This window comes from Meriones unguiculatus, chromosome 6 (genome assembly GCF_030254825.1).
Source record: "Meriones unguiculatus strain TT.TT164.6M chromosome 6, Bangor_MerUng_6.1, whole genome shotgun sequence".
In the NCBI taxonomy this organism is placed as follows: Eukaryota; Metazoa; Chordata; class Mammalia; order Rodentia; family Muridae; genus Meriones; species Meriones unguiculatus.
In genome coordinates this window covers 112,008,424-112,035,683 of record NC_083354.1, presented here as the reverse complement: position 1 = coordinate 112,035,683, position 27,260 = coordinate 112,008,424, and the positions used below count along the sequence as shown (strand labels likewise).

General features: G+C 37.7%; 1 protein-coding gene across 9 annotated transcripts in view; it reads left to right on the top strand.

The window, feature by feature from the left end:
- C6H8orf34 (chromosome 6 C8orf34 homolog) overlaps nucleotides 1-27,260 on the top strand; it is a 386,935-nt gene that overhangs the window by 157,104 nt on the left and 202,571 nt on the right. For 8 of the 9 annotated variants that reach the window (XM_060385858.1, XM_060385857.1, XM_060385855.1 and 5 more), the window contains one exon: nucleotides 5,399-5,565. In XM_060385858.1, coding sequence (XP_060241841.1) covers nucleotides 5,399-5,565 — 167 coding nt within the window. Of the gene's footprint in view, nucleotides 1-5,398; nucleotides 7,641-27,260 lie in introns of those variants that run through there. The other variant, XM_060385864.1, reaches the window with a different exon arrangement.

Sequence of the window (27,260 nt, the reverse complement as noted above, 5' to 3'; positions counted from 1 at the left end):
AGAATTAGCCTCTGTCATTAAATAGTAATAACACCTGCTATAAATGATATTTAAAGCATAATTATATTCCAAACTCCTCAAAGCAAATTTGATTTTCAAGCTTTAATTCAGCCATTTTTTTTTCTCACCAAGCCTGGTACATAACTATTTTTAATAAATAACTGTTACATGAGTTTGTGGGATGTGAACTACCACTAGATCCATGCTAAATAGAGTTTATTCACAAGAAAATTTGTTGATAGTGTGCTTTTATTTGGGGGCTATTGTCTGGCCTGGCCTTTCCCCATAGAAAAGAAAAAAAGAAGGTAAGTCTTATGTGAGTAGCTGTTGTTGCAATACTCATCTTAGCGCACAGACAGCTTTTCCTTTTATGCTGAACTACAGATACAAAACAGACTAGATAATCACCACTAGACTAGAGAATTGAACAAATGGCAAACCAAACCTTGAAAGTCTTTTTTATTCTATTTTATTAATTACGCTTTATTCACTTTGTATCCCTCCATAAGCCCCTCTCTCCTCCTCTCCAGGTCCCACCCTCCCTCCCACTTCTTCACGCATGCCCCTCCCCAAGTCCACTGATAGGGGAGGTCCTCCTCTCCTTCCTTCTGATCTTAGTCTATCAGATCACATCAGGAGTGGCTGCTTGAAAGTCTTATGGATATAAACTTACTCAAAATACTTTCTTGGATTTTTTATTAGAAACAATACTCCTTACTTGAACTTTTTTTCTGTAAGCACCTGAAATACATTACATAAAAGAATCAACAGCTTACATCATGTATGACTGCCAACCAAAGTGTTAATTGCTGGGGACAGTTAAGGCATTTGAAAAGACATACAGATAAACTAATAGAATAACATAAAGACTCCAATGTTAAGATCATGGATCTAGATGGCTCTTAGGTACGCTTCATGTATGGATCATCTAGGGATCTATGGATCATAGACATCTATGGATCGTTTGATGTTACATTCAAAATGGTGTATAAATATCATGAAAGGTATTTTCCTGATTCTTCTTTCCTGAATTCTCAAATTAAGATTTAAGGGAGCTCAAGGGAAAAATGCAAGATCTGAACAGGGAAATAAAAAGGGCAGAGAGAGGGAGAGGGAGGGAAAAGTAGAGGAAGAGAGAGAGAGATGCAAGAGGGAGAGAAGAAGAGGGGGAGGGGAAAAAGACAGAGAGATGTTAGGCAAAGAGTGAAGACTTTTCATGTTTGTTCATAGCTTCCTAATTATACAGCTTAGGTAGTTATTGGGGAAGCATGTATACCCACTGCACATTTAGAGTTATTATAATCATAAATTTATGATATAATTGTAAACAAAAATCAAGTTTAATAAGCCTACATAATATTAGGATGGCTTATTTTTAAGCCATCCTAATTAGACTTTGAAATAGTTGTGTAACAAATTTCTTAAAATGACTTGAGAGCCCTTAAAGTAGAATTAGTAAATAGGTTCATCAAGCCTTGAAAACATAATCAGTTCTTCTAAAGCTGAACCATCTAACTAAAAGAAGAACAAAATTCACAAATATTGTAGATCCAGTAAACTGGCTTTTTAAAATGAGAATTGTTATTAGAATATAAATATTCATTAAAATTAATAGAAATCTTAAAAATTGGAAATAAACTTTAAATGAAATAAACTTTAAAGTTTACTGACTGATGTTCAATGCACAAGGACTGTAACTGTTGCCTTCCATTGAAAGATAGTCAACAATTGAATACACAAATGAGAGCCATACATTCAAGTTATACTGTGTGGTGCTATAGAAAGTAAATCAGGATAAAAAGTAAGAAAATGGAATAACTCTTTTGTATACAAGTTTCAAAGACAGAGATAGTCAGGTTTGGGTATTTTTGAACATGAAAATCCATAAATTATATGGCAGAGGTAACACCAAATCTCACAATTTGAAGGACATTTGAAGATGAAAACTTTGGATATGATTGATGGAACAATGGTTAAAGGCTTCCACTGCCAAGTCTGAAGACCTGAATTTGATGGAAGACTAGTAGGTATTGCTGTGTGCCTTGCCAGTATTGATCCACTTCATTTTTATGGAACTGTTATTATTATTATTCCTGTCTTCATATTTGTCTATATTTCAGGAAAGGTAACCAAGTCCTATAGTGGTTTTATCCTGTCCCGAGACCAGAATGCTGGGAGGTGGCTGTGTCAGACTGTCTTGAGTCAATTTTTTCCTCTTCAATATCTTGCTGTTCATCCATTCTTGGAAAGGGCTTCTAGAAGGCCCATGAGCCCTAAGGTTGTTAGCTTCAGATTTGGAGAGAGAGAGAGAGAGAGAGAGAGAGAAAGAGAGAGAGAGAGAGAGACTCTCAAGTGATAGAGTGTGGAACACACATTGTTCTTAGAAGGAGCCTCTCATCCTTTCTTCCCATCCCACTGACACTCTGCACTTTCTGTGGCCTGAAACATGGCATTTCCCCACCTCTTCCATTCTCAGGCTATGGGGCTAGAGAAAAGGAGGCATGATCTCTGCTTACAAGCCTTGCCCCGTGCCTTCTCCCTAAAGAAATCCCCTTTTCCTTTTCTGTAGCACCTCTGTCTTCAAAACATGATGTAGAAAGACCATACTCTTTACATTTACCCAATATCTCCTCATAACAATAATTACCCAACCCCCATGTCATTTTCTCCCTGATCACATGGTTTATCTGTACTCTTCCTGTCCTGGTGAAACAGGAACATAATTAGTTCTGCTCCAAACATAGCCTCTCATTTCCTTTCTCATTGTTTTTGAATTCTACTCTTTCACACACTCATTACCTCTATAATTTCTTAATCTTGCCATTATTATACGGAATCTGTTACTTCAGGAACTTCATGCCTCCTTATCTCCCGGCCTTCTATTTCATTCTCTGTGGTACCCAACTGGAATGGGATCTCATAGTGAACTGATGGCTGTTCATCTACCCTGTTCCTCATTCTTCATCTGTCTCTGTCACAGCCCATCATTGACAACAGTCTCCTGGGTATAGATTCAGCTTCCTTGTCCTCTTTTATACTCTTGATAAAGCTCTACGTTGCGGAAATTCAGTTCCTTTTCTGTTTTGTGATGGAATCAGCAAAGTTTGGAGAACACTTGTCACAGTGTTCAATGTCTCTAAACTGTGAGTACTCAAAACCCAGACTCAATGGTCCTGCCCGTGAAACTGCCACATATGCCTGCCCTGTTCACACATCTACTTTCCTTAATTACAGCATTAGGCCCTTTCTTTTTTCCCCAAATATCCAACTCTCTATTTTATTCTGAACTTATAAAGCTGTGTCTTATTTCACTGAAATGGAAATGGCATTTTTTAGCTCCTGGCTTTTCTGTGTCCAGGCCCTCTGGCTTCTGTGACGACGAAGAGTGAACTACGTGAGACAAGTCCCTCCCTTGGTAGTAGATCCTCAGTCTCACTAACCTAGCATGATTCACTTCTTTGTTCATTAGACAGTCCCTCTCCTAGACCTTTCCCATATGCATGCTGGTGTGATGGCATTTCAGACACCACTGAAGAGAACCTCTGACAATAAAGCTTGGGCACAGGAAAGCCTTTGTGTCCCCACACTCTGGTGCTTTGTTCATCTGCACTTTGATGCATCTACCTAGCAGCATCAGTTTACCAACTTGGGTGTGTCCCTCATCAGACACGAGGAGGATCAGCAGTAGCCACGTCAACACTATATAAAACAAGCTTATAACAATACTGCAAGGGCTCTGACAATTAAATCATTATTTAGACTCTAAACTAGTTCAGTAAGAGTAGGTTGAATGCTTTCTAAATTACAAGGATTGAATAGGGCACACAGTCCTAAAGTAACAGCCAAATCAAAGAGGACACAATTTTATAAAATACCATTCACACCCGGAACCAGAATAATTACTGAAAGTCAACCAATGTCTGCATGAGGTAACACAGATAGTAGAGTGACCTGGGTAGGAATTAAAGCAGTCATCATAAAAATGCTTTCTTAAGTAATTACGCATTCCTTGGTAACCTGTAAACATTCAAAATAATAACAATAAACATAAATTATAGGGACAACATGAGAACTATAGCACTGATAAAATAATTTTCAGAAATAAAAGTAGTGTAACCTTAACAGTAGAACAGAGATAACAGAAGATGGGATTACAGGACGGTGGGGTAGCAGTTCCTTTTGAATTGGCCTGTTCTGAACAACCAAAAGGAAATAGACTTAAAACATACTATACAAGGTCTGGAGATACTGCCCAGAGATTAAGAACATTTGCCACTCTTGCAGGGAACATGGGCTTAGTTCTCACATTAAACTGGTCACAATCTACCTGTGCCTAAAGCTCCAAGGGAGCCAGTGTTAAGTTTCAAGAGGGAAGGGAAAAGTGGGTAGGTGAAAAGGAAGTAGAAAGGGTGATAGCTGAAAACTTGCTGAGTAGCTAGAAACTGAGGAAAAACGGGTATGACAATCCTGAGGCATTTTACACAAAACCCGTCTTCCAACATCAGAGAAGTATTTTCAAACAAAAATTTTTTAGTTTTGTTTTATGTGTTTGGGTGTTTGCCTACATGTGTATCTGTACACCACATGTGTGCCTGGTGCTCATAGAGGCCAGAAGGCGTTAGAGCCCAGGCAGCTGGAGTTGCAGATGGTTGTGAGCTGCCATACAGGTGCTGGGAGCTGAAACCTGCTCCTCAGCCAGAGCGGCGACTGTTAACTGTGGAACCATCTCTTCTGCCCCCAAAGAAAGACTCTGAAAAGCAGGCTGAGATAAATATCGAACTGCCTGTGCGGAAACAATCATTAGAATGGCCATGGGGTTTCCATCTAAAAATATGGGAGGGGAAAGAAGCATCCCAAGTAAATCGACCATAAGCTGCGCGCCCAGTGAAACTGTCTCCAGCACAAGTTCTCGTAGGGAAAGAGTGAATGAAATTCCTCACAGAGAAGTGACAAGAGGGGCTCTGGGAACATCCGGCAAGAAGGAGGGAGAAACACAAAATATGAGCACATGCAGTGGATTATTGTCATTAGTTCTGACTTTGGTGAATTAAATAAGATGCCATCAATTCTCCAACACTCGTGCCTTGCTTGACATCCTCTTGTAGAAATCAGAGGATAATCTAGACTTTCTAGCTCTTACTGGATCAGAAAAGCTATTAACTGCATGAATCTCATGACCGCAATCAGCAGAAGCGCTTCAGAGGGCAAGAGTTTTCACCCCCATACTGGGCAAGAGTTGAGTATCAGGGGATGTTTCGGGAACACGTTACTTCATTATCCCTGGGAAAACAAGTGGTGTGCAGTATTTCTGTGTGACACAGTAGTGGAACGAATGTGTGTCAGTTTGGTAGATTTTCATTATCGATCACAGCTGACGAACCTATTGATATTTCTTCAGCTTAAAGATGGAGCCCAAGACTAAAGGGTTAAAGCAGCAGCAGCAGCGGCACAAGAAACTTCTGGCTGCGATGCTTTCCCAGGATTCCTTCGAGTCCATCCACAGCCCCACACCATCTGTAACGGAAGAAGACATTGATAATGAAGATGATGCAGTGGAGTTGCTGGGTAATTTTAATAATTAATAATTTCTCTTTCTTGTCTTTTTTTCTCACATTGTAAAAAAAAAAAAAAGTGTCCAGGAATGGAGGGATTTTAAACGTTTTGAATAGTTTCCTCTAAGGCAAAGGGAACTCTTTAAACTGCGCTTTCTTTTCATTAGAGCTCTCTGAAGTTGCATGTAAGAACTGAGCCAGACCCACGGAAAGCATGTGAAGTACTCCCTACACTGTACCGTAGGCTTTGTGTATGCAGCACTCTGTATGCTGACTTTATCAAGCTTTACTCTGTGTGCAACTGTACAAAAAGAAAAGAAAAGAAAATCTGTCTGTTCTATTTTCCTGATTACACCTATTGTCTATAAAATACACCCTCTTCCTGAGAAGTCCCTGTGATCAAGGTTGCTTTAGAAAAATAGAGTTGAAAGATGGTGACAGTAAATTAATGTTTGATGACTTTCATAAATGATAGGAAGCTTTGCAGAGATTTCAGTCTACAGAGACTCATTACCTTCACATAATTTCATCAATATTGTAGATATAGTTTTTTCTATTTTTTATTTTTAGTGATTCAAGTATATCGTACTATTTCAATAGAAATATCTTAATATAGACTGTTAATTGAAACTCACTTTGAAAAAACTTTTTTTTAGGGGACAGTATTTCTCTGTACAGTCCTGGCGTCCTGGAACTCACTCTGTAGACCAGGCTGACCTCAAACAGAGGTTTCCCTGCCTCTACCTCTCAAGTGCTGGGATTAAAAGTGTGTACCAGTATGCCTGGCTGGAAAATTGTTTTTTCAAAAGTACATAAATTTTTTTTTTGCAAGTAACCCACATGAAAAATGGTACATTTTTAACTGAGTAGTACTAAATATTCTATTATAGAGAATTAAAACAATTTGTGTATGCTTTTATGACCACATTCCATTATATTTAAACTGAAATAAAGAAGAAACAATGTAATTACATGTAGAATATGGATGCGCAGAAAAAGTATTTTATTTAAAATTCTAGACCAGATTTCTTGGAATTAAGTGTTGAGGCCAGTGAATTGGTTTCTATAATAAATGATAGGTCTCTAGGCATCCAGCTATAATGCTGTTATTCAGTCAATGATGGCAGGGTTGAAGATGTTTTCTAATGGTCTAATAGCTACCTTGAGTCTAGAAATAAGGAGACTAGGTTATGACACTTTTCATTAGATACTTTTGGCCCTTGTTTTCCTTTAAGCAATTAAGTCTTGCTTCCCTAGGTCCAAATCGTTAAAGTGGCAGCACTTCTGGATGTTGCCATGGTACTTTCATCCATCCTCACGCACTACAAAGGACTTTGACCCAACGTCATAAAATAAAATCATTTCTGTTTGCAGGAATTTTGCAGTCAGGTTAGAAATGTAAGCTCACCACATCCATCATCTTCTTCGCCTATGTTATAACAGTTGTACATACTCCTAGCGCACAAGTGAGGGCAGAGGTCGCGGCAGGCTTGTTTGGAGAAGCTGGTTCCTCTGCTCAGTCCTGCAGGATGAGGGGTTGGAAACTTGGGAGGTGGACTGTGTCCAGACTCCTGGGAGCTTGTTTGCATGGATATGGGGTCTTTTTATCACTGTGCCTATTGCTCCCCTGCTGGTCAGTGATAGAGAAAAGTGATGAGCCAGGGACTCTTAGGAGATTCACACATCCACTTCATGCTGACCTGCACTGCTCAGAAGTTTCTAGCTTTCTAAGCCGAAGACCGGAGGGTTGGGTCACGGAGGAGTCTCGTGATGAGCCGTTAACAACTGGTTCTCGTCCATTTTTCTTCTCCTCTTAGATATTTAGCCTGCACTTTGAGCAGGTTTAATGAAAACGAATGCTAAAGAACAGTGGACGTTTTAGGCTTTGTCTGTGTGATCCCACATATGTCAGCCTTGGTGGCTGAAAGTGAGGCTACCCTCTAACTGATGAGCATTCCCTGTGAGAGCATGCCACGTTCAAGCACACAGTAGTATCCTTAAATAACTCCACGTGCATTTTCTGTGGTTTTGGAAAGGACTGTAGAGAAGTATGTGATTGCGTCTATCTGTTAATGCCTTGAGATCTTGTGTGAAATCAAAATTTAGTGGGTGGAATCATTGTTAAGGTGTGGTAGATATTGGTGTTTTAAAAATTGGGGGGGATCTATCTACATCGAGTTTGAGAATGAGCTTGTTGTGATGTGTTTGTAAGGGCTTATGTTTTCGTTATCTCTGTGCTCGTAAAATTAGCTGAAAATGTATCATGCATGGAAAGTAATCTGTATACATGAATCAATAAGTAAAATATATGATTTTGGCCAATAGTAACATGAAAATTAGTTACTCATAAATAAAATTGGTTGACTTAAAGAGGTAATCTTTTAGTGAAAATAGTATATATAAATAAAATTTATTGTTCTTGTTGTCTTTACTGAAATGTACTGTTGTTACTATATGCTGATTATATATTCATAATTGTTTAATCATATGTCTGTGGTTTTATTTATAAATATATTAAGCATGTGAAAACATATTTTAGGATCCACTTTATATTAATTTCTGTAAGATTACTTTAAATCCTACTCAGAAATTCATAGTGTAGAAATAACTCCTTATGAAATCAATATCAGCTATCCAAGAGTGCATTATTTGAACTTGGAGCTTTAAAACGACAGCTCTGAAATTGGCTCTAGATTACAAAATGCAGAATAAGAACATACTCCAATTCATAACAGAGGATACCGTTCTCAACCATAAATGTCAGACATCCTCAATGATTTTGGTGATTATACTGTACATAATAATCAGTCATTATAACAGAGAATCGTTACAGAAAATTATCACATATCCTAAACATGTACTAAAGTCAAAAGTTTTTTCAAAAATGGTATGAGACAAGATGAATTTCCCAAAAACTTCTATCTGTTTTCTTCCTTTATCCTCACAGGAATTTTGAAGAACTGTTAAAGGACATTTAACTGTGTTAACGTCATCCCATTTTCTTTATGTTGCATGTTTTCATCATCATGTTATAATTCTATGACAGTAACGTGTGTTTGATTTCTTTTTATGCAGTTTATACTGATTTATACCCATTAAAATCTGAACTAAAGGTACAACTACCTTATTTATTACACACTTTAGTTCTAACTATTACTTATAAAATATTTTAGGCCTTCTTAGGTTTGATAACGAGTGAACTACCTAAAAATCATATTCAAGAGATGCTAAAGCCATTTATCATACTTACTTATACTTTTTCACCTTAGCTAAGAATCATATACATTTAAATTTAAAGCTAACTCTGCATTGCCTCAAACAAACAAGGTTGTGGTACATTTATTTAACTTGTTTTAAGTTAAATACTTAAGAAATAGTATAATTAAAGTATTATTCCTTACTAAATGCAGTTCCTAGGGCTCCAATATCCTATCAAATAAATAAATGCTCATTAATAAAATACAGAGTAAAATTACTAGAGGGACTAATTAAGGTGAGATGCTCTTTCGGGCAATTCTTCTGTATTGTGATGAGCTTTTTGTAAGATAAACATTTACTGTCAGGTGTTTGGTTAATTTGGAGGCTTTTTTTCCAACAGAATTTTAAAATATTTACAAGTAAGTAAGAATGGATCATTGCATCTGATGAATGATGGATGCTGGCACTGTTGTAAGATTTAAAAAAGGCCATAAAACTCTTCTATTCTTTTTTTTTTTTTAAGTTCAGTTTTTATTTTTTTTTATTTTTTTTATCAGTTACATTTTATTAACTGTATCCCAGCTGTGTCCCGATCCCTCATTCCCTCCCAGTCCCTCCCTCCCTCCCTCATCTCTACCGTGTCCCTTTCCAAGTCCACTGATAGGGGGGACCTCCTCCCCATTCATCTGATCCTGTTTTATCAGGTATCTTCAGGACTGGCTGCAAAGCCCTCCTCTGTGGCCTAACAGGACTGCTCCTCCCTTCGGGGGTGGGGAGACCAAAGAGCCAGTCATTGAGTTCCTGTTAGAAATAGTCCCTGTTCCCCTCATTTTGGGAAACCAATTGGTTACTGAGCTACCACAGGCTACATCTGAGTGGAGGTTCTAGGTTATATCCATACATGGTCCTTGGTTGAATGTCAGTCTCAGAAAAGACCCTGTGCCCAGATATATTTGGTCCTTGTGGAGCTCCTATCCTTTCCCCATCAGACTAACTCCCCTTCTTTCTTATGATTCCCTGTACTCTGCCAAAGGTTTGGTCATGAGTCTTTGCTTTGAAAACACTGCTAGTTAAGAGTCTTTCAGATGCGCTCAGTAGACTCCTGTCATACGTTCAATGCACATCCCATCTGTCTTTCTAAACGAGGATTGATCATCTTACCCCATGTCCGCTCAATTGATTATCTTTTTTAGGTGTATAGATTTCATTATGTTTATAACTCTTCTTTACTGACATCAGCAAACTAGTCTTGAGAATAGGCCACCAACACAAGCCTCATTTGTCAGAAAACAAAGTTGTCACTTTAAAATAAACTCAAATTCTTCACAACAATGATTCTTTGTAAAAATTCTAAAGACTTTCTTCCTTTTTTTTTTTTCTTGTTTTGGTTTTTTGAGGTAAGGTTTCTCTGTGTAGCTTTGGTTGTCCAGGATTCACTCTGTAGACCAGACTGGCCTTGAACTCACAGAAATCCTCTTGCCTCTGCCTCCCAAGTGCTGGGATTACAGGCATGCACCACCACTCCAGGCAAAAAATTCTAAAGTCTCTCAAACATTAAACTACTGAATGTTTTAATATTACCTGTGAAATTGCTAAATGTTAATTCATTCAATATAGCATAAAAGCAAGTTAATCTAAATTAGTGCCCATTATATGCCCAACATATTCCAAAAAGGGAATATTTTAAGACACAATAATTAAAACACTCAGAAGGTTAATTTTAAGGTATTGAAAAAAAGTTGCTTCGATCCATGTAGGGTTTATCTTCACATATAAGATATTCTGGCAAATTCTGTTAATTATTCAGCAGCCAATTACCACAATTATCCAAACCTTATAGAGAAGCTGCATATAGATTTTTACAAGTTCACTAAATCAATCAGTGCAACGGAAAACCTAGGACACCCTGAAGTTGTGTGAGGTATCTGTCACATGTTTAATATCTCTCCTGTGTCAGAAGCTCTGTAGAATGCCCACTCCCGTGTTGGTGCCTGTGCTTCTGAGTTGTGACCTCTCCCGGTGTCTGAGTTGTCACTGCCTGCGTGAATGCCACGTAGACAGTCACTGTGGGGCCCACAGCCTTGGATCCTGAACTTGCCTCTTTCAGTTGGCAAGCCATCTTAGACAATATATTCCGGCATGTGCTTTCATAGGGCAAACGCTGGGCACGCATGGTAGCACGCAACACGAAGAATGTTACATCTTCCATTTAACTTTGAAAGGTCATTTGATCTTTTGGAGTTTAGAGATAATTGTGAATATTATGGGAAAGCAGGTGGCCACTTCCCATATCCCAAGTCATTCACTCGGTCTTTGTAGGCTCCCTTCCTAAGTGTGTACCTTCATTTACAGGGTGAGTTTGAATGTTTGCCAAGGTTCAGAGTTGAACAAATATGCCTGGATTACAGGTGTTGATTCTCCGGGTTTGCTTTGCTTGTGAATCACCAAAGGCCCACCTTTAAACAAGAGTTCAGCATTTCTACATCCAACAATCCCTTCATTAGCTTTGACTCCAGCACATGAAGCAGATTTTGCCCAGTAAGGACACCATTCCCATTACTTCTGTACATTCTATTCCAGGCCTTCTGTCCAACTCATAAGAGCCTTGAAAAAAAAGTTATACGCAGTAAATCAGAGATCACGAAATAGAGGTTTCTGGGTCACCCACACTCCTTAAATTAGATTTATCTTTGAAATTCTGCCCATGCCTAATTCTCTTCATTCTTTATTTTTGTTTCTTTTCAAAGAGACCAGAAATTTTGCTAATAGTAATAAATATTGTGTGTGTAGATTGCTCTTTAAATAAACATAATACCAAAAACATATACACCCTTTGATATGACTTGTGTGCCACGTGACAAGAAATGCCTTACTTTCTTCCTATAAAAAACAAAAACAAAAAACAATTCCAATAGTAAAACGCATTGATCCAACAGAATAAAGTTAATAGTTTGCAAAGAAATTCTGAACACATCGATAAATTGTTCACACTGTCAATTGTACCCCAAGTGAAAATTTGTTGATTCATCAGAGAACCATTTCCAGTCATTTGCGTCTAGGTTTGCTCAATATATAGGTTACTTAGACTAAAACATGAATTGTTTGACACCTACCAATGACAGTGTTTAATGTGTTTTTCGTACACATGCTGTGGCTTTTCACTGAGCTGTTTGTAAGGTGAGGTGAAGCTGACCTGTGCCCCAATTCCTTGCCTTGCTACCACTTGAGAGTTTGTCTCATTTTTGCTGTTTTAGTTTTGACTTTTAATCTTTTGCTAATTTCTGAGCTTCAAGCAATTAGTTGTAAAGTGCTCACCCATGCCATATGCCCTCTTACTCCACAGGCAAGGCTTGGGGGTAACGAGATATTCTCAGAAAGTAATATGGCCCTCTTCCATCATAATTGACTGGAAAAACTGAGAAAAGATATGGATTTACTCACAAAACTCTTCTCCCAAACGTTTTTTTTTCCCCACAGCATTTATTTATTTTTTTTATTTATTACAATTTATTCATTTTGTATCCCAGCTGTGGCCCCCACCCTCAGCCCCTCCCAATCCCACCCTCTTTCCCTCCTCTCCTCCCATGCCCCTCCTTTAGTCCACTGATTGATAGGGGAGGCCTCCTCCCTTCCATCTGATCCTAGCCTATCATGTCTCATCAGGACTGGCTGCATAGTCTTCCTCTGTGGCCTGGTAAGTCTGTTTTCCTCTCAGGGTGAGGTGATAAAAGAGCCAGCAGCTTAGTTCATGTCAGAGACAGCCCCGTTCTCCTTACTAGGGAAGTCACATGGACACTGAGCTGCCATGGGCTACATCTAGGTTCTAGGTTATCTCTATACATGGTTCTTGGTTGGAGTATCAGTCTCAGAAACGATCCCTGGGCCCAGATTTTTTGGTTCTGTTTTTCTTCTTGTGGAGCTCCTGTCCCCTCCAGGTCTATCTATCTCCCCCATGTTTTATAAGATTCCCTGCACTCTACCCATGGTTTGGCTGTGAGTCTCAGCATGTGCTTTGATACTCTGTGAAGAGGGAGAAAACAGGGGTTAGGAAAGGAGCCTACCACAGAAGGCCTCTGAGAGACTCTGCCCAGCAGTCATGTTTTCTAACTGATATCTGTTTCATATAATTGGGTGCAGAAGAATATGTATGCTGTCTTTAACTGTGGGGAAAACCCCACACCCTATGAACTGGTGTTTCTCACAGCACAATAAAATACTTGGAGACAAGGCACTGAGACCCCAAACAAGTGTGTAAACAAGCTTGCAAACAAATGTGCCACTTGCCCACTCACCGAACCACATCTTTCACTTGAAGTGGGGAGATTTAAGCAGGGACAATGACTTCTGGGACTCCTTTAGATTAAGGAGGAGATTGCTGGACTGTCTTTACATTTTTCCTGTGAATGTACAATTTAGAGGGAAAAGCTATTTTGTGCTTATGAAGAGATCCCCACTAGCAGACACGGCTTGGGAAAGACTAGAAAAGGGATACAGGAACAAATTCAGAAAGTTCCAGAGCTGTAATTCATGGTTACATGTTCCTGCACAGATCAAATACTGAACTCATTAAAATATACAATATTTAATAGTGCTTTCAAGTTAGCTTGACAACTGTAAAAATACTTGAACAGTTTTGGTTCAGTATTTAGCCAATGAATGAGAAAAATCAACCAAATTCTATTGTAGTGTTAAATACTACTAAAGTTTTGTTGCTTTAGAAATAAACTTTTCCTTTCAAAATACCTCACACATGATGTACTCATGTGATTTTTTCAATATGATTTGTTCGGCCATAGTAATTATTTTCATGTCATTTGAAATTTAAAGTTTATGCTTCATATGAGAATCAGTCGAAAGCAATATTGAATCACAACTTTGTTATATTTTTATAGGTTAATACAAATGAATTGTAGTTAACTTAGCAGTTGTTTGCAATTTAATGTTAAAACAAGTAGCTTATTAAAGACATGTTGCAGCTCTTCTGATTTTATCTGCTCAGATATCTCCATATCATCATGTGCTTAGCCACATGGATAGTCATTTTCAAATAGAACCCTTAAGCAAAATAGAATGCTAAAAAGGATGTTCACAAAGCTTGCCAAATATTTCACCCAAACAGTTGTTCTAGAAAAGTAAAACTTCCTTCAAAAACCATTAGCAAATATGTAATGCATATATTTTCAGGAATTTCAAATGTTTTGTGTTTTTATGAGCAAATTTCTTTCAGAATGAAAGTATTACTTGTTCAAAAGGCATGTGCTCTAGAATTCAGAAAGACAAATATCCTTAACAACAATGAATTAATTAATTTATTTAAATTATTTATTAGTGCAAAGTTTTTTAAGTAAAAGATCACAAGGAAGTATATAAAGCTATTCTAATGTAGATCAGGGAAGATTAGTAATTTCTATTATATTTTTAACTTAGCTCCTTCCTGAAAAAAAAAAAATTCTGAGTGCCTTGTCAGTGTGGGTGGATTTGTCCATGTCAGAATAAAATCTTAGATTTTACTTAAAATTTTAATTTCTGTAAAACTTACTTTTCCAAGCATCACCAGGAGAGGATATAATGGGCCATTTTAATTACTGACATTTAATGAATGTGTGTTTCAAAATATGAACCTTGTGTGTTAGCAGTTCAGCAAGGTGAAATGCACATTAAGCTCAGGAAATTAACTTTTCCAGAGTGGCAGAGAGTATGGCGTAAACAGCAGCCGTGTGACCTGTGCAGAGGCAGCCATGCTGAGCACCTCACCACTGTCCCAGAAGGCAGGATCTGAGGACAGGAACGTCCTGTGGATTGGATGTTAGGAGAATGGGAGTTAATGAAAATGCACACTCTACAGGGTTTTGTAAAGATTAAGTAAAATAATTCATGCTATAATTCCCGACCAACTGGCAGGCTGTAGAAAATTCATGTAATTCTTAAGTGAATTCTTTTCTTCTTTTCTTTGAATGTGTGAAATTGAGTTCATGTAAAAAAAATAGGAGACCACAGGAACACCTAGGTTTGCTTTATATATTTTGAAAATGTTTCTACAAGCTCTGCCTTCTTGATATTGGTGTTTTAATTAATTTTAAAAAATGGATACTGACAACTTTCTGAAATCTTTTAACATATGAAACTAATTTTCCCTGGTGCTTTAGAACAAACCATAGTGATTTAAATCAGTACTAGTATTCTAAAGGAACGCAACCATGTTCAAATTCTTCTGATAATTTGACTGAACAATTCTTCTCAGCAATGTGAATATTCATGCTGTTTTTAAAAGCATCAAAAGCTTAAACTCTTGAAGCGATTTTCTTTTAGAAGTCCTGGCTTTTGTTGCCAGCTGCCTCCATGCTTTACAGTCATGGTCCCTGGCAGTTCTGTAGCTTGGAAAGTCGGCAGCTGGGGTGTGCAGCCACAGACCACAGGCTCTGTGAATCTGACTTTGATGGGAATGGGAGCCTTGGCATTGCAAGAATTGCTTCGAGAACTCAATTGTTTCCAATTCCAAAAATTGTTCTGCTGTATCCCTTTTCAGATAGTACAATATTAACATTCTATAATTCCCTCAATAAGAAATCAGCACTCTATAATATATGTAAACCAATAAAGAGATTGTGTGTGTGTGTGTGTGTGTGTGTGTGTGTGTGTGTGTGTGTGTGAAGGGGAGGAAGAGAGAGAGAGAAGAATCCTTGTCTTCCTTCCTTCCTTTATGGACTTTTGACATTTATGACCTGAAACGTCTCAAAAAGCATTAACGATACTCTGATGCCATCTGGGTCCTACATTTTGGTCGCTGAGATAAAAGCATGCTTTGTAGTTCAAGATAGAGACTATATCTCTATTTGTCTAGCATAAGAGAACCAGACAAACTTTGAGCTACTTCATTTTGTTTTGATAAGAGAAAATGAAAATGGGAGAGGAGATTTTAACTGAAATAGGAAGCTATCTTAAAAACATACATTTAAAATCAAAAGATATTAGATATAAAGAGAGAAGGGAGGGGAAAGAGAAAAAAAATCCAAATTAGAAAGAAGGAAATAAAACAGAGAAGATGAGTCATGAAAATAGAAAATTATATGAAAATAATGATTTCCAATAACCAAGATAATGAAAAATGAAATAAAAATATGGGTGTAATTATAATATATAGTGTCGAGATATACCCTAACAATTAGGACAGTGTGACACTGATGATTCTATCAACGACTGTGCTGTATCCATAGAATACTAGTCCCCAAGCAAAAGTGGAAGTAAAGTATCAATGCATATAAGAATATCTGTGATCTTCATTGCCATCACCTGAGCTCTGTCCTCCCTCCCAGAAACCTACATGTTTTTGATAGCCTAGCCCAATGTGACTACGACCGTTATAAAATGATCACTTTTCAATGAATCTCCATGTACTCATGAAGAGTAGGATATTTGAGTGCACCGTGAGTATGTGCTGAGTGCTGACTCTTTTTGGAACTATGACTTCGGGCCCTTAAGCCCTCAGAACTATGAGTGACCCAAGACATTCACAAATGCTTTTGAGCAAATGAAACCAGACACCAGTGATTACATTCTAAGTTCATTTAATTACAATGCACTTATGGACAATAGATCAATACATTCATGTACAATAGGTCAATAGATCAAAAGAGTAGAGGGTGATGGGTTCACTTAATAGGAGAACAAGGGTGATGAAGCTACTTTATGCTTCAATGCATAGACCTATCCAACTCACAAAACTGTACTTTCATTGTCCCTGTATATCATCACACATTTTAATTCTAAAAATCACCAATTCTTACATGAGATAGACCATGTCTGAGCCCAAATTAAACTGGACATTGGTGTACCTAAAATGAAATTATGATTTTGAAGTTTCTGACTACAAGCGGATTCCTTTCTACTTTTCAAAACTCAATCCGATTTCACCTCACACATGTTTATGCTGATTTGTAGGGCACATACATATTAAGGATGATTACATTTTTTTGAAACATTGACACTTCATCACTATTAAATCTCTTTCTCTATCCCTGATATCTTCTGCTACTCTGACATTCGGTCAGCCTTGAATGTAACAGTACCATCTCTCGTGTCAGACTGGTGTCAGTCTGGTTTGTATTTCTGTACGCATGTGTTTTAATCATTATGTATCATTTTTACTCAAGGAAGAATACTTAAAGAGAGAATATAATCTGATTATGATAACTTTGGCAACCTTGATGTTTAATGATGTGTAATGTAGGCCACCTAAATTTAAATCATGGTCGATGTAATTGTATTAGTAGCTGCCATTTCTGGTTTGTTTTCTATGAATTGACAATGTTTTTTATTCCTGTTGTCTTCTGCCCTCTTCCAGCTCTGGGGTGTTCTGTTAAAGATTATCCACTTCATGCTTTACAGCTTGCTTGCATCCTGAATGTATGTGTCCTGTGTTCATGCCATGTATACAGATCCCAGATCAGGGTTTCAGACCAGTAGAACTGGAGTAGCAGATGCCTGTGAGCTATCATGTGCATGCTGGGAATTGAACCCAGGTCCTCTGTAAGAGCAGCAAGTGTTATGACATGCTCAGCCATCTCTCCTGCCCAGGCTCAGGCTCTCAACTGAACATTTATATGATTCCATTTCTCCCCTTCCTTACCACATTTTCAGTCATTTTCTTTCTTAGAATTTACTGAACAATTTGCAATTTTCCTTTACAGGCAAGTCACCTTTAATTTATGCAATAGTACATCCTTGATGGACATAGTAGTTTATGATAAAAGACTAATCATAATTCTTCATTTCTACTTCTTGCGTCATTCATTTAGTATATATATATATAACATATACATGTATCATATATACATATATATGTATATATGATACATATAGAGACATACACATAGGCACATTGCTACTTATTTTGAATAGATTTATCTGCTGCATAAACAAAAATACTTGGCTTTATTTTTCAGTAAATTTCCTTTATATATTAATAAATGAAGTTTTTGATCTACATAATTTTTGTCTCCTTTAAGACAGAATTTTTTTCGCTAAATAAGTCTTTAATATTTCTAATTGCAAGTGTACAGAAATTGCACAGCCACATGGAGTCTTCGAACACCAACAACTTCTCCATACATTATTACATGTTTAAAAGTCACAGCCAGGGGAAGGGCTCCGGCCAACTCTGAAATTTGCATTTTTTCCTTTTCACATACTTACAAAACGGGGGAACTGGGCACAGTGGGGGAAGGGTAGCCTTGTGGCTCAGTATATAGAAATGAGGGGCTGGTTCCCTGGACAGTCTGGCTCCCAGACATACTGGTATGAGAGAGGGGTGTCCCTCGGGCAGTACGTGGGTGCATGTCGAGATCTGGCCCTGGTCCCCACCCCCACTTCTGGGCAGTCAGAGGTCTTCACTCAAAGGAAGTTTGGCAGTTTCCCTTATTCTAACACACAAGTTGAAGAAGGTCAGGTCTCTGTGTTGTCAGGGGAGGGGCCGCTAAGACAGAAATTTTTAACATTTATCAAAAGATACGACCACTGATAACAAATTTTCTCCATTTTTATCTGAGACTTCTAAATTTTAACTATTTATTTTATTCATTGCTTTCATTTTTATATTTTCTTTTTATTTCCTATTATATTTATTCTATTAAAACTTTTATTGTAAATCAATTTTATATATTATGGAAATTGTTTGGTGGGTAAGGGGGGCTCTTTCTCTCCCAATGCAATGCTTCAAATATTTCACTTAGCTTTCTTCATGTGAACACAATTTCTGAGAAGATGGGTGGAATTTTAAGTTTTTCTTCTAGCTTCTTTCAAAGTTTATTCTTATTGTTTGTGTTTCCATACTTTGAAAATATTGTTTTAATGTAATAACAGCCATAATGTTACTGACATTTACACTGTCTAGTGTTCTCTGAGTATCCTGAATCTCTCTTACATTAACATGGGGGGAATTTTCAAACATTATTGCTTCAAATATTATTTCTGCTCACTCTTTCCTTTCTTCCTTCCTTTCTTCTTTCTTTCCTTTCTTCCTTCCTTTCTTCTTTCTTTCCTTACTTTCTTCCTTACTTCTTTTCTCTTTCTCCCTCATTTGTCCTCTTCTTCCTCTTCTTCCTACTGGTATTTCCATTATGCTCATATATGTAGTTGTTCTGAAGTTCCTTGGCATTCTAATCTTTGTTGCCCTTCAATTTTGTAAGCTTTCATTGATAAACCCCACAGCTTATAGACCCTCTCCTGAGCCGTGCCCCACACTCCGCGTCCCAACGAGACCATCAGAACCGCTCTTCACTACTTGCACAATGTTTATGACTCCAGCAAAATCCCCGATTCTTAGGGCTTCTGCAGTGGCTATACTAACTGCCTATACTTGCCTTATGACTAAGCTAGCTATTAAAGTCTTTAGTGTAATGATCACAGATTATATATATATTATATACATAATCTTTGCCACACCAGAATCTGATAATAATCCTTTCATTCTTTAAACTGGTGTTTTCTTTCTTTCTTTCTTTCTTTCTTTCTTTCTTTCTTTCTTTCTTCTTTGTTTTTTTTTTTTAGCTGTTTCATAATTGTTTTCCACAGCCAGACATGGTATATTGGATAGAAGGGACTGTGGCAGATAAGCCTTCAGAAGACAATGCTAAGATATGGAATGGTAACAGTACCCGAAAGATAATAGTTCTGAGCTTGAGGCTCCTTCCTTCAGCGACCCTGTGCTTCTCGACTTTGAACTTCTAGAGTGCTGTTCTTTCATCAACCCATAGACAATACAGGATATCTAAGGATAAACTCTTACCTTTATTTGTATTGCTAGTCTCATGTCTTACTTGTGTAAAACTCTGACTGTTCCGTATCAACCTCGCTGTGTACACAGCATCTGTTTGCTTCTTTCTTCTTGCAATGGAAACTCAGTGGTTCCAGCTCTATTTGTCAAAAAGATATATTTTCTTTCCATTGAATTTATGTGGCTTTTTTTTTTTTGTCGAATATCAGTTCACCCTAAATATGTGAATTTATTTCTGGAAATTCAGTTTTACTTGCTGGTCTAGAAGTTTTTCTCTCCTTTTGACTAAAATTTTATGGTTAAGAAGTTGTAAACAATCACACACCAAAATTCAACAGACCCGAAGCCTATATTAGCATAAAATCTAGTGTGAAACTTCATGTCCTCAGAATGACTGTGCTGTCAGGAGCTCATTGACATGCACAGACTTTAGATTCTTCCCCATGCCAGTACCACACTGGCTTGATTTATTTTGCTTTGTGATGGATCTTAGCTGCAAAGTTGTGAGTCTTCCACCATTGTTCCTTTGAAAGTTTATTCTCATTGCATTTCTTTTTTTATCATTTATTTTCCAGGTTGTGTTTATATTGTGAAATAAGTTACTTTTGGTGCTTACTGCACATGGTGATGTGAACACGTGATTTTAATTGTTATGTTGTGACTGGGGCATATACGTTGATATGTGTGTGTTATACCAACTCTGTCTTCCTGTGAGAAATCCCTACCTGACAAATCTAAAATCCTGAGCGTATTGTTAAAATCCATTTGCTCATATTTTGATTTTTGTGTCTATGTCTAAAAAAGATAGTTGTATATTCTTTTAATGACCTTATCTGGCATCTGGGTCACATAATGCTGGTTTTATAGCATGAGTTTGGAAACATTTCCTCCATTCTTTTATTTTTGGGAGTTTTTGGAGCATTGGTATTTATTATTAAATATTTAGCAGAATTCTTCAGGAAAGCCAGGTGATGTACACAGACTATGAAATTACTGATTTAATCTCTTTGCTTGTATATCTGTTCATTTTTTAAGTTAGTTTTGATTACATGTGTTTTATTATGAATGTATCAGTTCCTCAATGTTATATAATCTACTGTCATGTGATTGATCTGGGTAGTTTTTGTTTTTTTTTTCTAGGAAGCTTTTTATTTCTTCAAGGTTAGCAGTAAGACCTCATTTTCATTTCAAATTTCTTTACAAAATAGTTTTTACATTTGTTTTCTCAAGGAGTGCACGTATGTGTGGAGCACATGGGGAGTTCTGAGAACAGCTTCCAGGAGAGGGTTCTTTCTTTCTACCGTGTAGATTCTAAGGAGCAAAGTCAGGCCCCAGACTTACTGGCAAACCCCCATTTTGGCTGAGCCTTCTTGTCATCCCCATTCCTCAATTTAATGGTTAAAGTTTTGTCACATTGGGTTTGTTTGTTTGTTTGTTTGTTTGTTTGTTGTTAGGACTACCTAAAAGGTTGAAACTTTTTTCATGGAAACTTTTTTGCTTGACTGGCTATTTTTGCTCATATTCTCACGTTAAATTATAAACATGTCAATTTGATACTATAACAGAATAAGATGTGAATAAGATGAGTTTAAAGTTTTAGAAGTCTCTTCTGAGTTCAACCCTGGGAAAGTTAAGTAATTGGAGAAATTTGACTTCAATCAAAAATAAAGAGAAAATTTTACATAACACATCATGTTTTAAGGAGATCTTAACTATTCTGTTTTTGCCAAGTGATGGTGGCATACACCTTTGATCCCAGCCCTTAGGAGGCAGTGGCAGGAAGATCTCTATGAGTTTGAGGCCAGCCTGGTCTACAGAGTGAGGTCCAGGAAAGCAAGAGATACACAGAGAAACCCTGCCATGAATATATGTGTGTGTGTATACATATATCTGTATATGAATACATATATATATTTCTTTGTGTTCCACAAGATAAAAGAGCAGAATAGAAAGCTACAAGTAGACATCTACAGGCTTTTCAGACTTGTGATGTAGGTGTTAGTGCATTAGGGACTGTAGAGATGCTCGGTGGTTCAGAATGCTTGCTGTTTTGCAGAAGACCAACACCCAGGTCTGTCAGATCCCAACTGCCTGGAACTCCAGCACCAGGGAGTCTGTTGCCCTCTTCTGCCTCTGCAGGGACCCACACGCATGTGGACACACACAGCAATAGATGCTCTTGTACACACACAGATGAAAAACAAAATTTAAAAAAATTAATGCTTTCGATATTTTTTAACTTTGTGAATACAAAATGCTTATGCGTTTTACATATTTTGATAAAGGTTGGCCACCATACTTAATGTTCACATGACTCATCATGTTTCATTTTTACAGTAGTCCTTTATGGTGGGTGACATCATCACCCCAGTGTAGTTGAGGTTCTGAGAGATCTAGTGACTTGGACAAAGTATTAGCCCTTGGCAGGCACAGGGTCCAAATGTCGTGTAACAAACAGATCATGGAACTGTGCGTGCACACAGACACTTGCGCACAGGTACAATCTACGTAGCAAGCACGCTTCAGTACAGCACATGTATGCAGACACAGAGCATGCTAAGGCCCTGGAGGAGAGCAGTGTCTTACACTGACGCCATACAGTGCTATCTTGTGTAGGTTGCACGTGCTTACAAGCTACGTAGCAAATCCTCTGTGTAGCTGGTACACTGCGCGTGATACGGTACCATAAGAGTGTGCGTGTCCATAGACACGCACATATGGGAATAATTGATTTCCCTCATCTGCAACGTACGAACAATGTTCAGAAGACCACTGTGAACACTGAAAGACGGCAGATGTGTCAAATAGCAATTGGTGCATGACACTCCGGAAACATTTTATGAATGTTTGTGATTTTTCCCCCTCGTTTTTTTTCTTATGCATTTTGCTGTGGGTGGTTCGTGTATTTAATTTGTAGTCTTTAGTTTTTAACATTGCTTAACACAGTTCAAGTTTAACCCCCAGTTCTAGCCCTCTTCATACTAAAAATAAAATTCTAAACACTCGCTTCTATTTTTCCCCAGTCCATTTCCACTTTTCTTGTTTGCATTTAGGATTTTGGTTTGACCTTGTATTTAAATGCTCAGACCTTCACATCGTGTTTAAATTGAGACTTTCTTTAGATTTACTAACATGCCCTCCTGTTAACAGGCACAGTATAAAACCCGCTTCTTCTGTTCCATTTCTTCCTTCATTTTCCTGACTTCTCAAAAATACCCTTCAATAGTTTCCTCCGCGGCTGCGTACTAAGCCTCACTCAGCCTCAGATAGCACCGTTGGTCCCATGATTCCAGGAATTTCTCATCAGCAATTAGGAGACGTTAGCTCAGAGAATCCACTTGTGGCAAGACTCTTCACTTGGTCTGACTCTTTCCCTGTGATTGACAGCTGTTTGTCTTAATATTCTTGTCGAATATTGCCCAGGAAAATGTAATCATTAAATCGCTTACACATTGACAGGATGGTAGAAAAAATAGTCAGTTAAGTCTAATGTACCCATTGGTAGATTTACAAATGATGTCAACATTTTGCTCAGTTTTCTGTAATTTAAAAAAAAAAATCAGATAGGTCTCTCATTGCTCTAATTCTAGGCCCCTGGCCCTGGTCTTCTCTGGAAATAATGACAGCACCAAGTTTTTTATTGTTGTTGTTGCTTTTATTGTTATTCTGTTGTTTCAGGTGGTGGTGGATGTACTTATACTAATTCACATTTTTTTAAAAAAAAATCTATGCATACCCTATCATATTGTACATAACAATATAGTAGCTTCTTCTACAGCAAATTGTATGTTTGTACATATAAATGTAAATTAATTGCATTCAGAATGGCTGGTGCTTCGCATTCTAAAGAATGAATATTATAAATTATATTTATCCACTTCCGTATTCATAGTTTGATACATGTGTAAGTTTTTCAACCGGGAAGAAAGCCATCCATCCCCAGGTGTCTATAAATGCTCAAAGGCATCTTCACTTGCCAAAGATTTAGGATTGCTGATGGTTTCTCCTACGCAGGTGTCAGAGGTTTTAAATATCCTTTCCGTATTGTGCAAAGTGATTCTAGATTTAAAAAAAAAAAAAAAATCAGTGGTGGCGCATGCCTTTGATCCCGGCACTCAGGAGGCAGAGGCAGATAGAGAGCTGTGAGTTTAAGGCCAACCTGGTCTATACCCTGAGTTCCAGGATAGCTGGGGCTATACAAAGATAAACAAAACAAGAACCGAAACAAACAAACAAACAACCCCCCAAATCCTATTTAAGTTGCAAGTGATATTGCTGTAGACACAAATTCTCTTTTATTTAAGTATTTATTATCTTTTATGTGTTTGGGGGTTTTGCCACCATGTATGCATGGACACCAAATATACACAGTGCCTATGGGGGCCAGAAGAGGGGCTTTGAATTCCCTGGAACTGGAGTTAGAAAGGGTTGTGAACTGTCATGTGGGTGTTGGAAAAAGAACCTGGGTCCTCTACAAAAGCACCCAGTGATATTAACTGTTGACACATCTGTCCAGCCATCATAATATGCATTCTTAAAGAGAATAAACACAGATGTGAATTTGCTGACTCACATAATATGAACATCTTATATATGTTTCAAGTTGCCGTGGGTCTCCAGAATCAGTGAACCAATTTCCCCTGGCCCCAGGGGATGACACTTTCTGTTTTACTACCGAAATGACCCTGCATGATCATAGCAGTTTATTTCACTTAAAAAAAAATTAAAATCTGTCAATTTGATTATGGTTTATTAAAAAATTCCCATTCCATTCTGTGGTTCTTCCTATAATTCTGATATCTGGTTATATTGTCCATTGATACTTTTAATTCCAATGGCTTTATTTTAATATCTATATTAAATGTGACACATGCTACATTTATATTTAAATTCATCTGTTGCTATTTTTTTCTTCCACTGTGGTTTATGGATATCCTCTTGTTTGTCTATTTAAACATTTTATCTAGTCTTTAAACATGTGTTATATTGAAATTGGATTCTTGTCCAAATAACCTCTAAAGGTCAACTGAATTTCTCTTCCACACTTGCCACCAGCTTCAGTTGTTCTAGCCATCTTCCACTCCAGTTCTATCAGTATAAACTCTCTTTAGTGGCAAAGCACAAGATCTTTCATTTTCATCGTGTAGCTGCTGTCTTGAGATCAGGTCTCTCTGTGTAGCCCTGGCTGCCCAGGAGCTTTCTATGTGGACCAGGGTGGTCTCAAACTCATAGATATCCAGTAGCCTCTGCCTTCTCAGGGCTGAGATTAAATACATGAGCCATCAAATCTGTCGATTATTCATTTTCTACTGTACTTGGGTCCCTCCCCTTTGATTTTATACACAAGCATGACACAATGAGAAAAGGACACAAGAGCTACTGACTGTTTTAAGAGAAATGGTTTTATAATCAATCCACTGAATATTACCTTGAAACTTACAGTGCAAACTTTGTGAACTTGAAAGGAAGTTTGTGATCTTGCTGCATAGATTGCATGTTGCATGTGAATCCAAGGAAGAAGCAGGGCATATGCTTTGGCGAGCCCAGGATCCTACACAAGGAGCACATGCTGGAGTGGGGAAGAGCATCCAGGGTCGCCAAGGCTTCCTGAAGAAGAGGACCACACAAGGAGACCGTGATCCCAAGGCTCCACCTGTGAGGATGTGGTTGGCCAACTGCTTTTGTTCACCCCGTCCGTCCACCTCACCTTTAAAGTTGTCATGGAGAACTGCAAACTCTGTGGATTCTTAAGCATGCTTTCTAATGGAATTTGTCAGTAGAATGTCCTCCCTCCCCACATGGCCTAGGACAGCCAACAGAAAGCCCCCATCACAGCTAACAGCAGCTTCAGTTGTGCCAGCTGTCCTCCAACTCAATCGGCACATACTTCCTTCTACAGAAGTTTGCTGCTATGGAATGTTCAAAAGCCAGACTTGGTTTCTCAAAAAAAAAAAAAAAAAAAAAGAATGCTTATAATAAATTTTCTTAAACCGAAATTGTTAAATTTATTTTTGACTGTGCTTATAAGCAATCTCTATATGCAAAAAAATGTAAATATGAATAAGAAAGTGTTTATTTATTGAATGCCACTGCATGGATAAATTCATGGTGAGAGGAGGAATCTTGGAGGTACAGAATGGCTGAATCGTACTATTGAAAGTACTGTCTTCCCCTGACTGGTAAAATAAAGTTTGCTAGTTTCTGTGTTTTCTAATTACCTTGTTACCTGTTTGTATTTGGATTTTGTTAGCCAGCACTTGGTTTTAGGCATATAATTTTATAGTGAAAAAAAATCTATTAACCTCTGTGCATGAATGATTTTCTTGAAAATTAAATTGCCTAATTAGCTGATTCCTTAAAAAGCCAATTTTAAGAATGATACCCAAAATTTTGACCAAAATGCTCATTTCAATGAAATGACTTGCACACTGCTTCCTAGTGGTCCTCCATTCAAACTACTGTGCATCAGCCCTACTGTAAGACTGCCTATCCCAGGAAGTACTTTATCATGATAAAGCTGTCACTGTGTTTTTCCGTTTGTTGTTTGTTGGTTGGTTGGTTGGTCGGCTCTTCCTTGCTGCATGCCCACCTAGATCCTCCAGGTAAGTAGACCACCCCCACCTTGCTTCCGAGGGCTCTTAGATTGTGCTTAATTTCCTTGTATGCTGCCTGGCACCCAACAAGCTCTGGACAAAATTTCTGACTTCAGCTATCAGCTTCCCAAAGAGGCGATGAGAGGATTTCATGTTCCGGGAATACTGAGACGTTCCCCTGATGGTTTCTACTTAGCATTCAGTACTCAGGTGTTGTTTTGTCCTAAAGTATTAGAATGCTGCAGCTTTCCAACCAGGTGTCCGTGGCAGAGGCAGCACAATCATGGACAGACATGGCCTTTGGCAACCAGAGATGACAGACAAAGAATTGAGAACAGATGGTAATGAATTTATTTTAGAATGATCTCAGCCTTGAAATTTTGGCCACTTGAACAACTAGATCACAAAACTTGAGAAGGAGTAAGTGGAAATTTTCTACATGAAATATGAGTTGATTCTTAGAAAGCTCATGGTAGATTCTTAAAAAAGCTCATCTGACTCTGGATGACATCTATTTATCACCATTAATTAATACTAACACTGTAAAAAAAAGTTACAGAAAACAGGTGAAAATGCTCCATTAAACCTGCATACTCTTATTCTGAGTTAACACAGGCCAAAATATGAAGCTGTCTCTTCAGGGGTTCAGGGGTCATGTTTGTGTACTCACTGACTTGGGAGGAATTAAGCAATGGCTTATTCTTCGCTTTATTTGGGGCTTCAGCTATGACTTTGATGACTACCTTTAAATTTAACGAGTTTAACATTTTGCTTTAAATCATAGAAAGCAAGTATGTTGCATTTGTTTTTGCAGAACTAAAATACATCTATCATAAAATAATTTAAAATTTCCACTAAACAAATGGGAAAGAAATTGCTAACAGAATAGTATCCCCTTATTTCATAGAATAAAAGAGTATGGAGAATTGAATGAGCTGAAAATGCTCGTAAATGTTAGAAAGGTGAGTGGTAAGGTAACAATGAGAATACCAGGATGTGCAGCATGAGGGGGGGTGGAAAAACAGTAGTAAAGTAAGAAATTTTTTAGTCTTTTAGTAAAAGACATTTACTCATAAAATATAATTGTGTTTAGATAAAAGTGCTACTGGAGGATTTTGATCTTATTTCCAGTTACATTGGTTATGC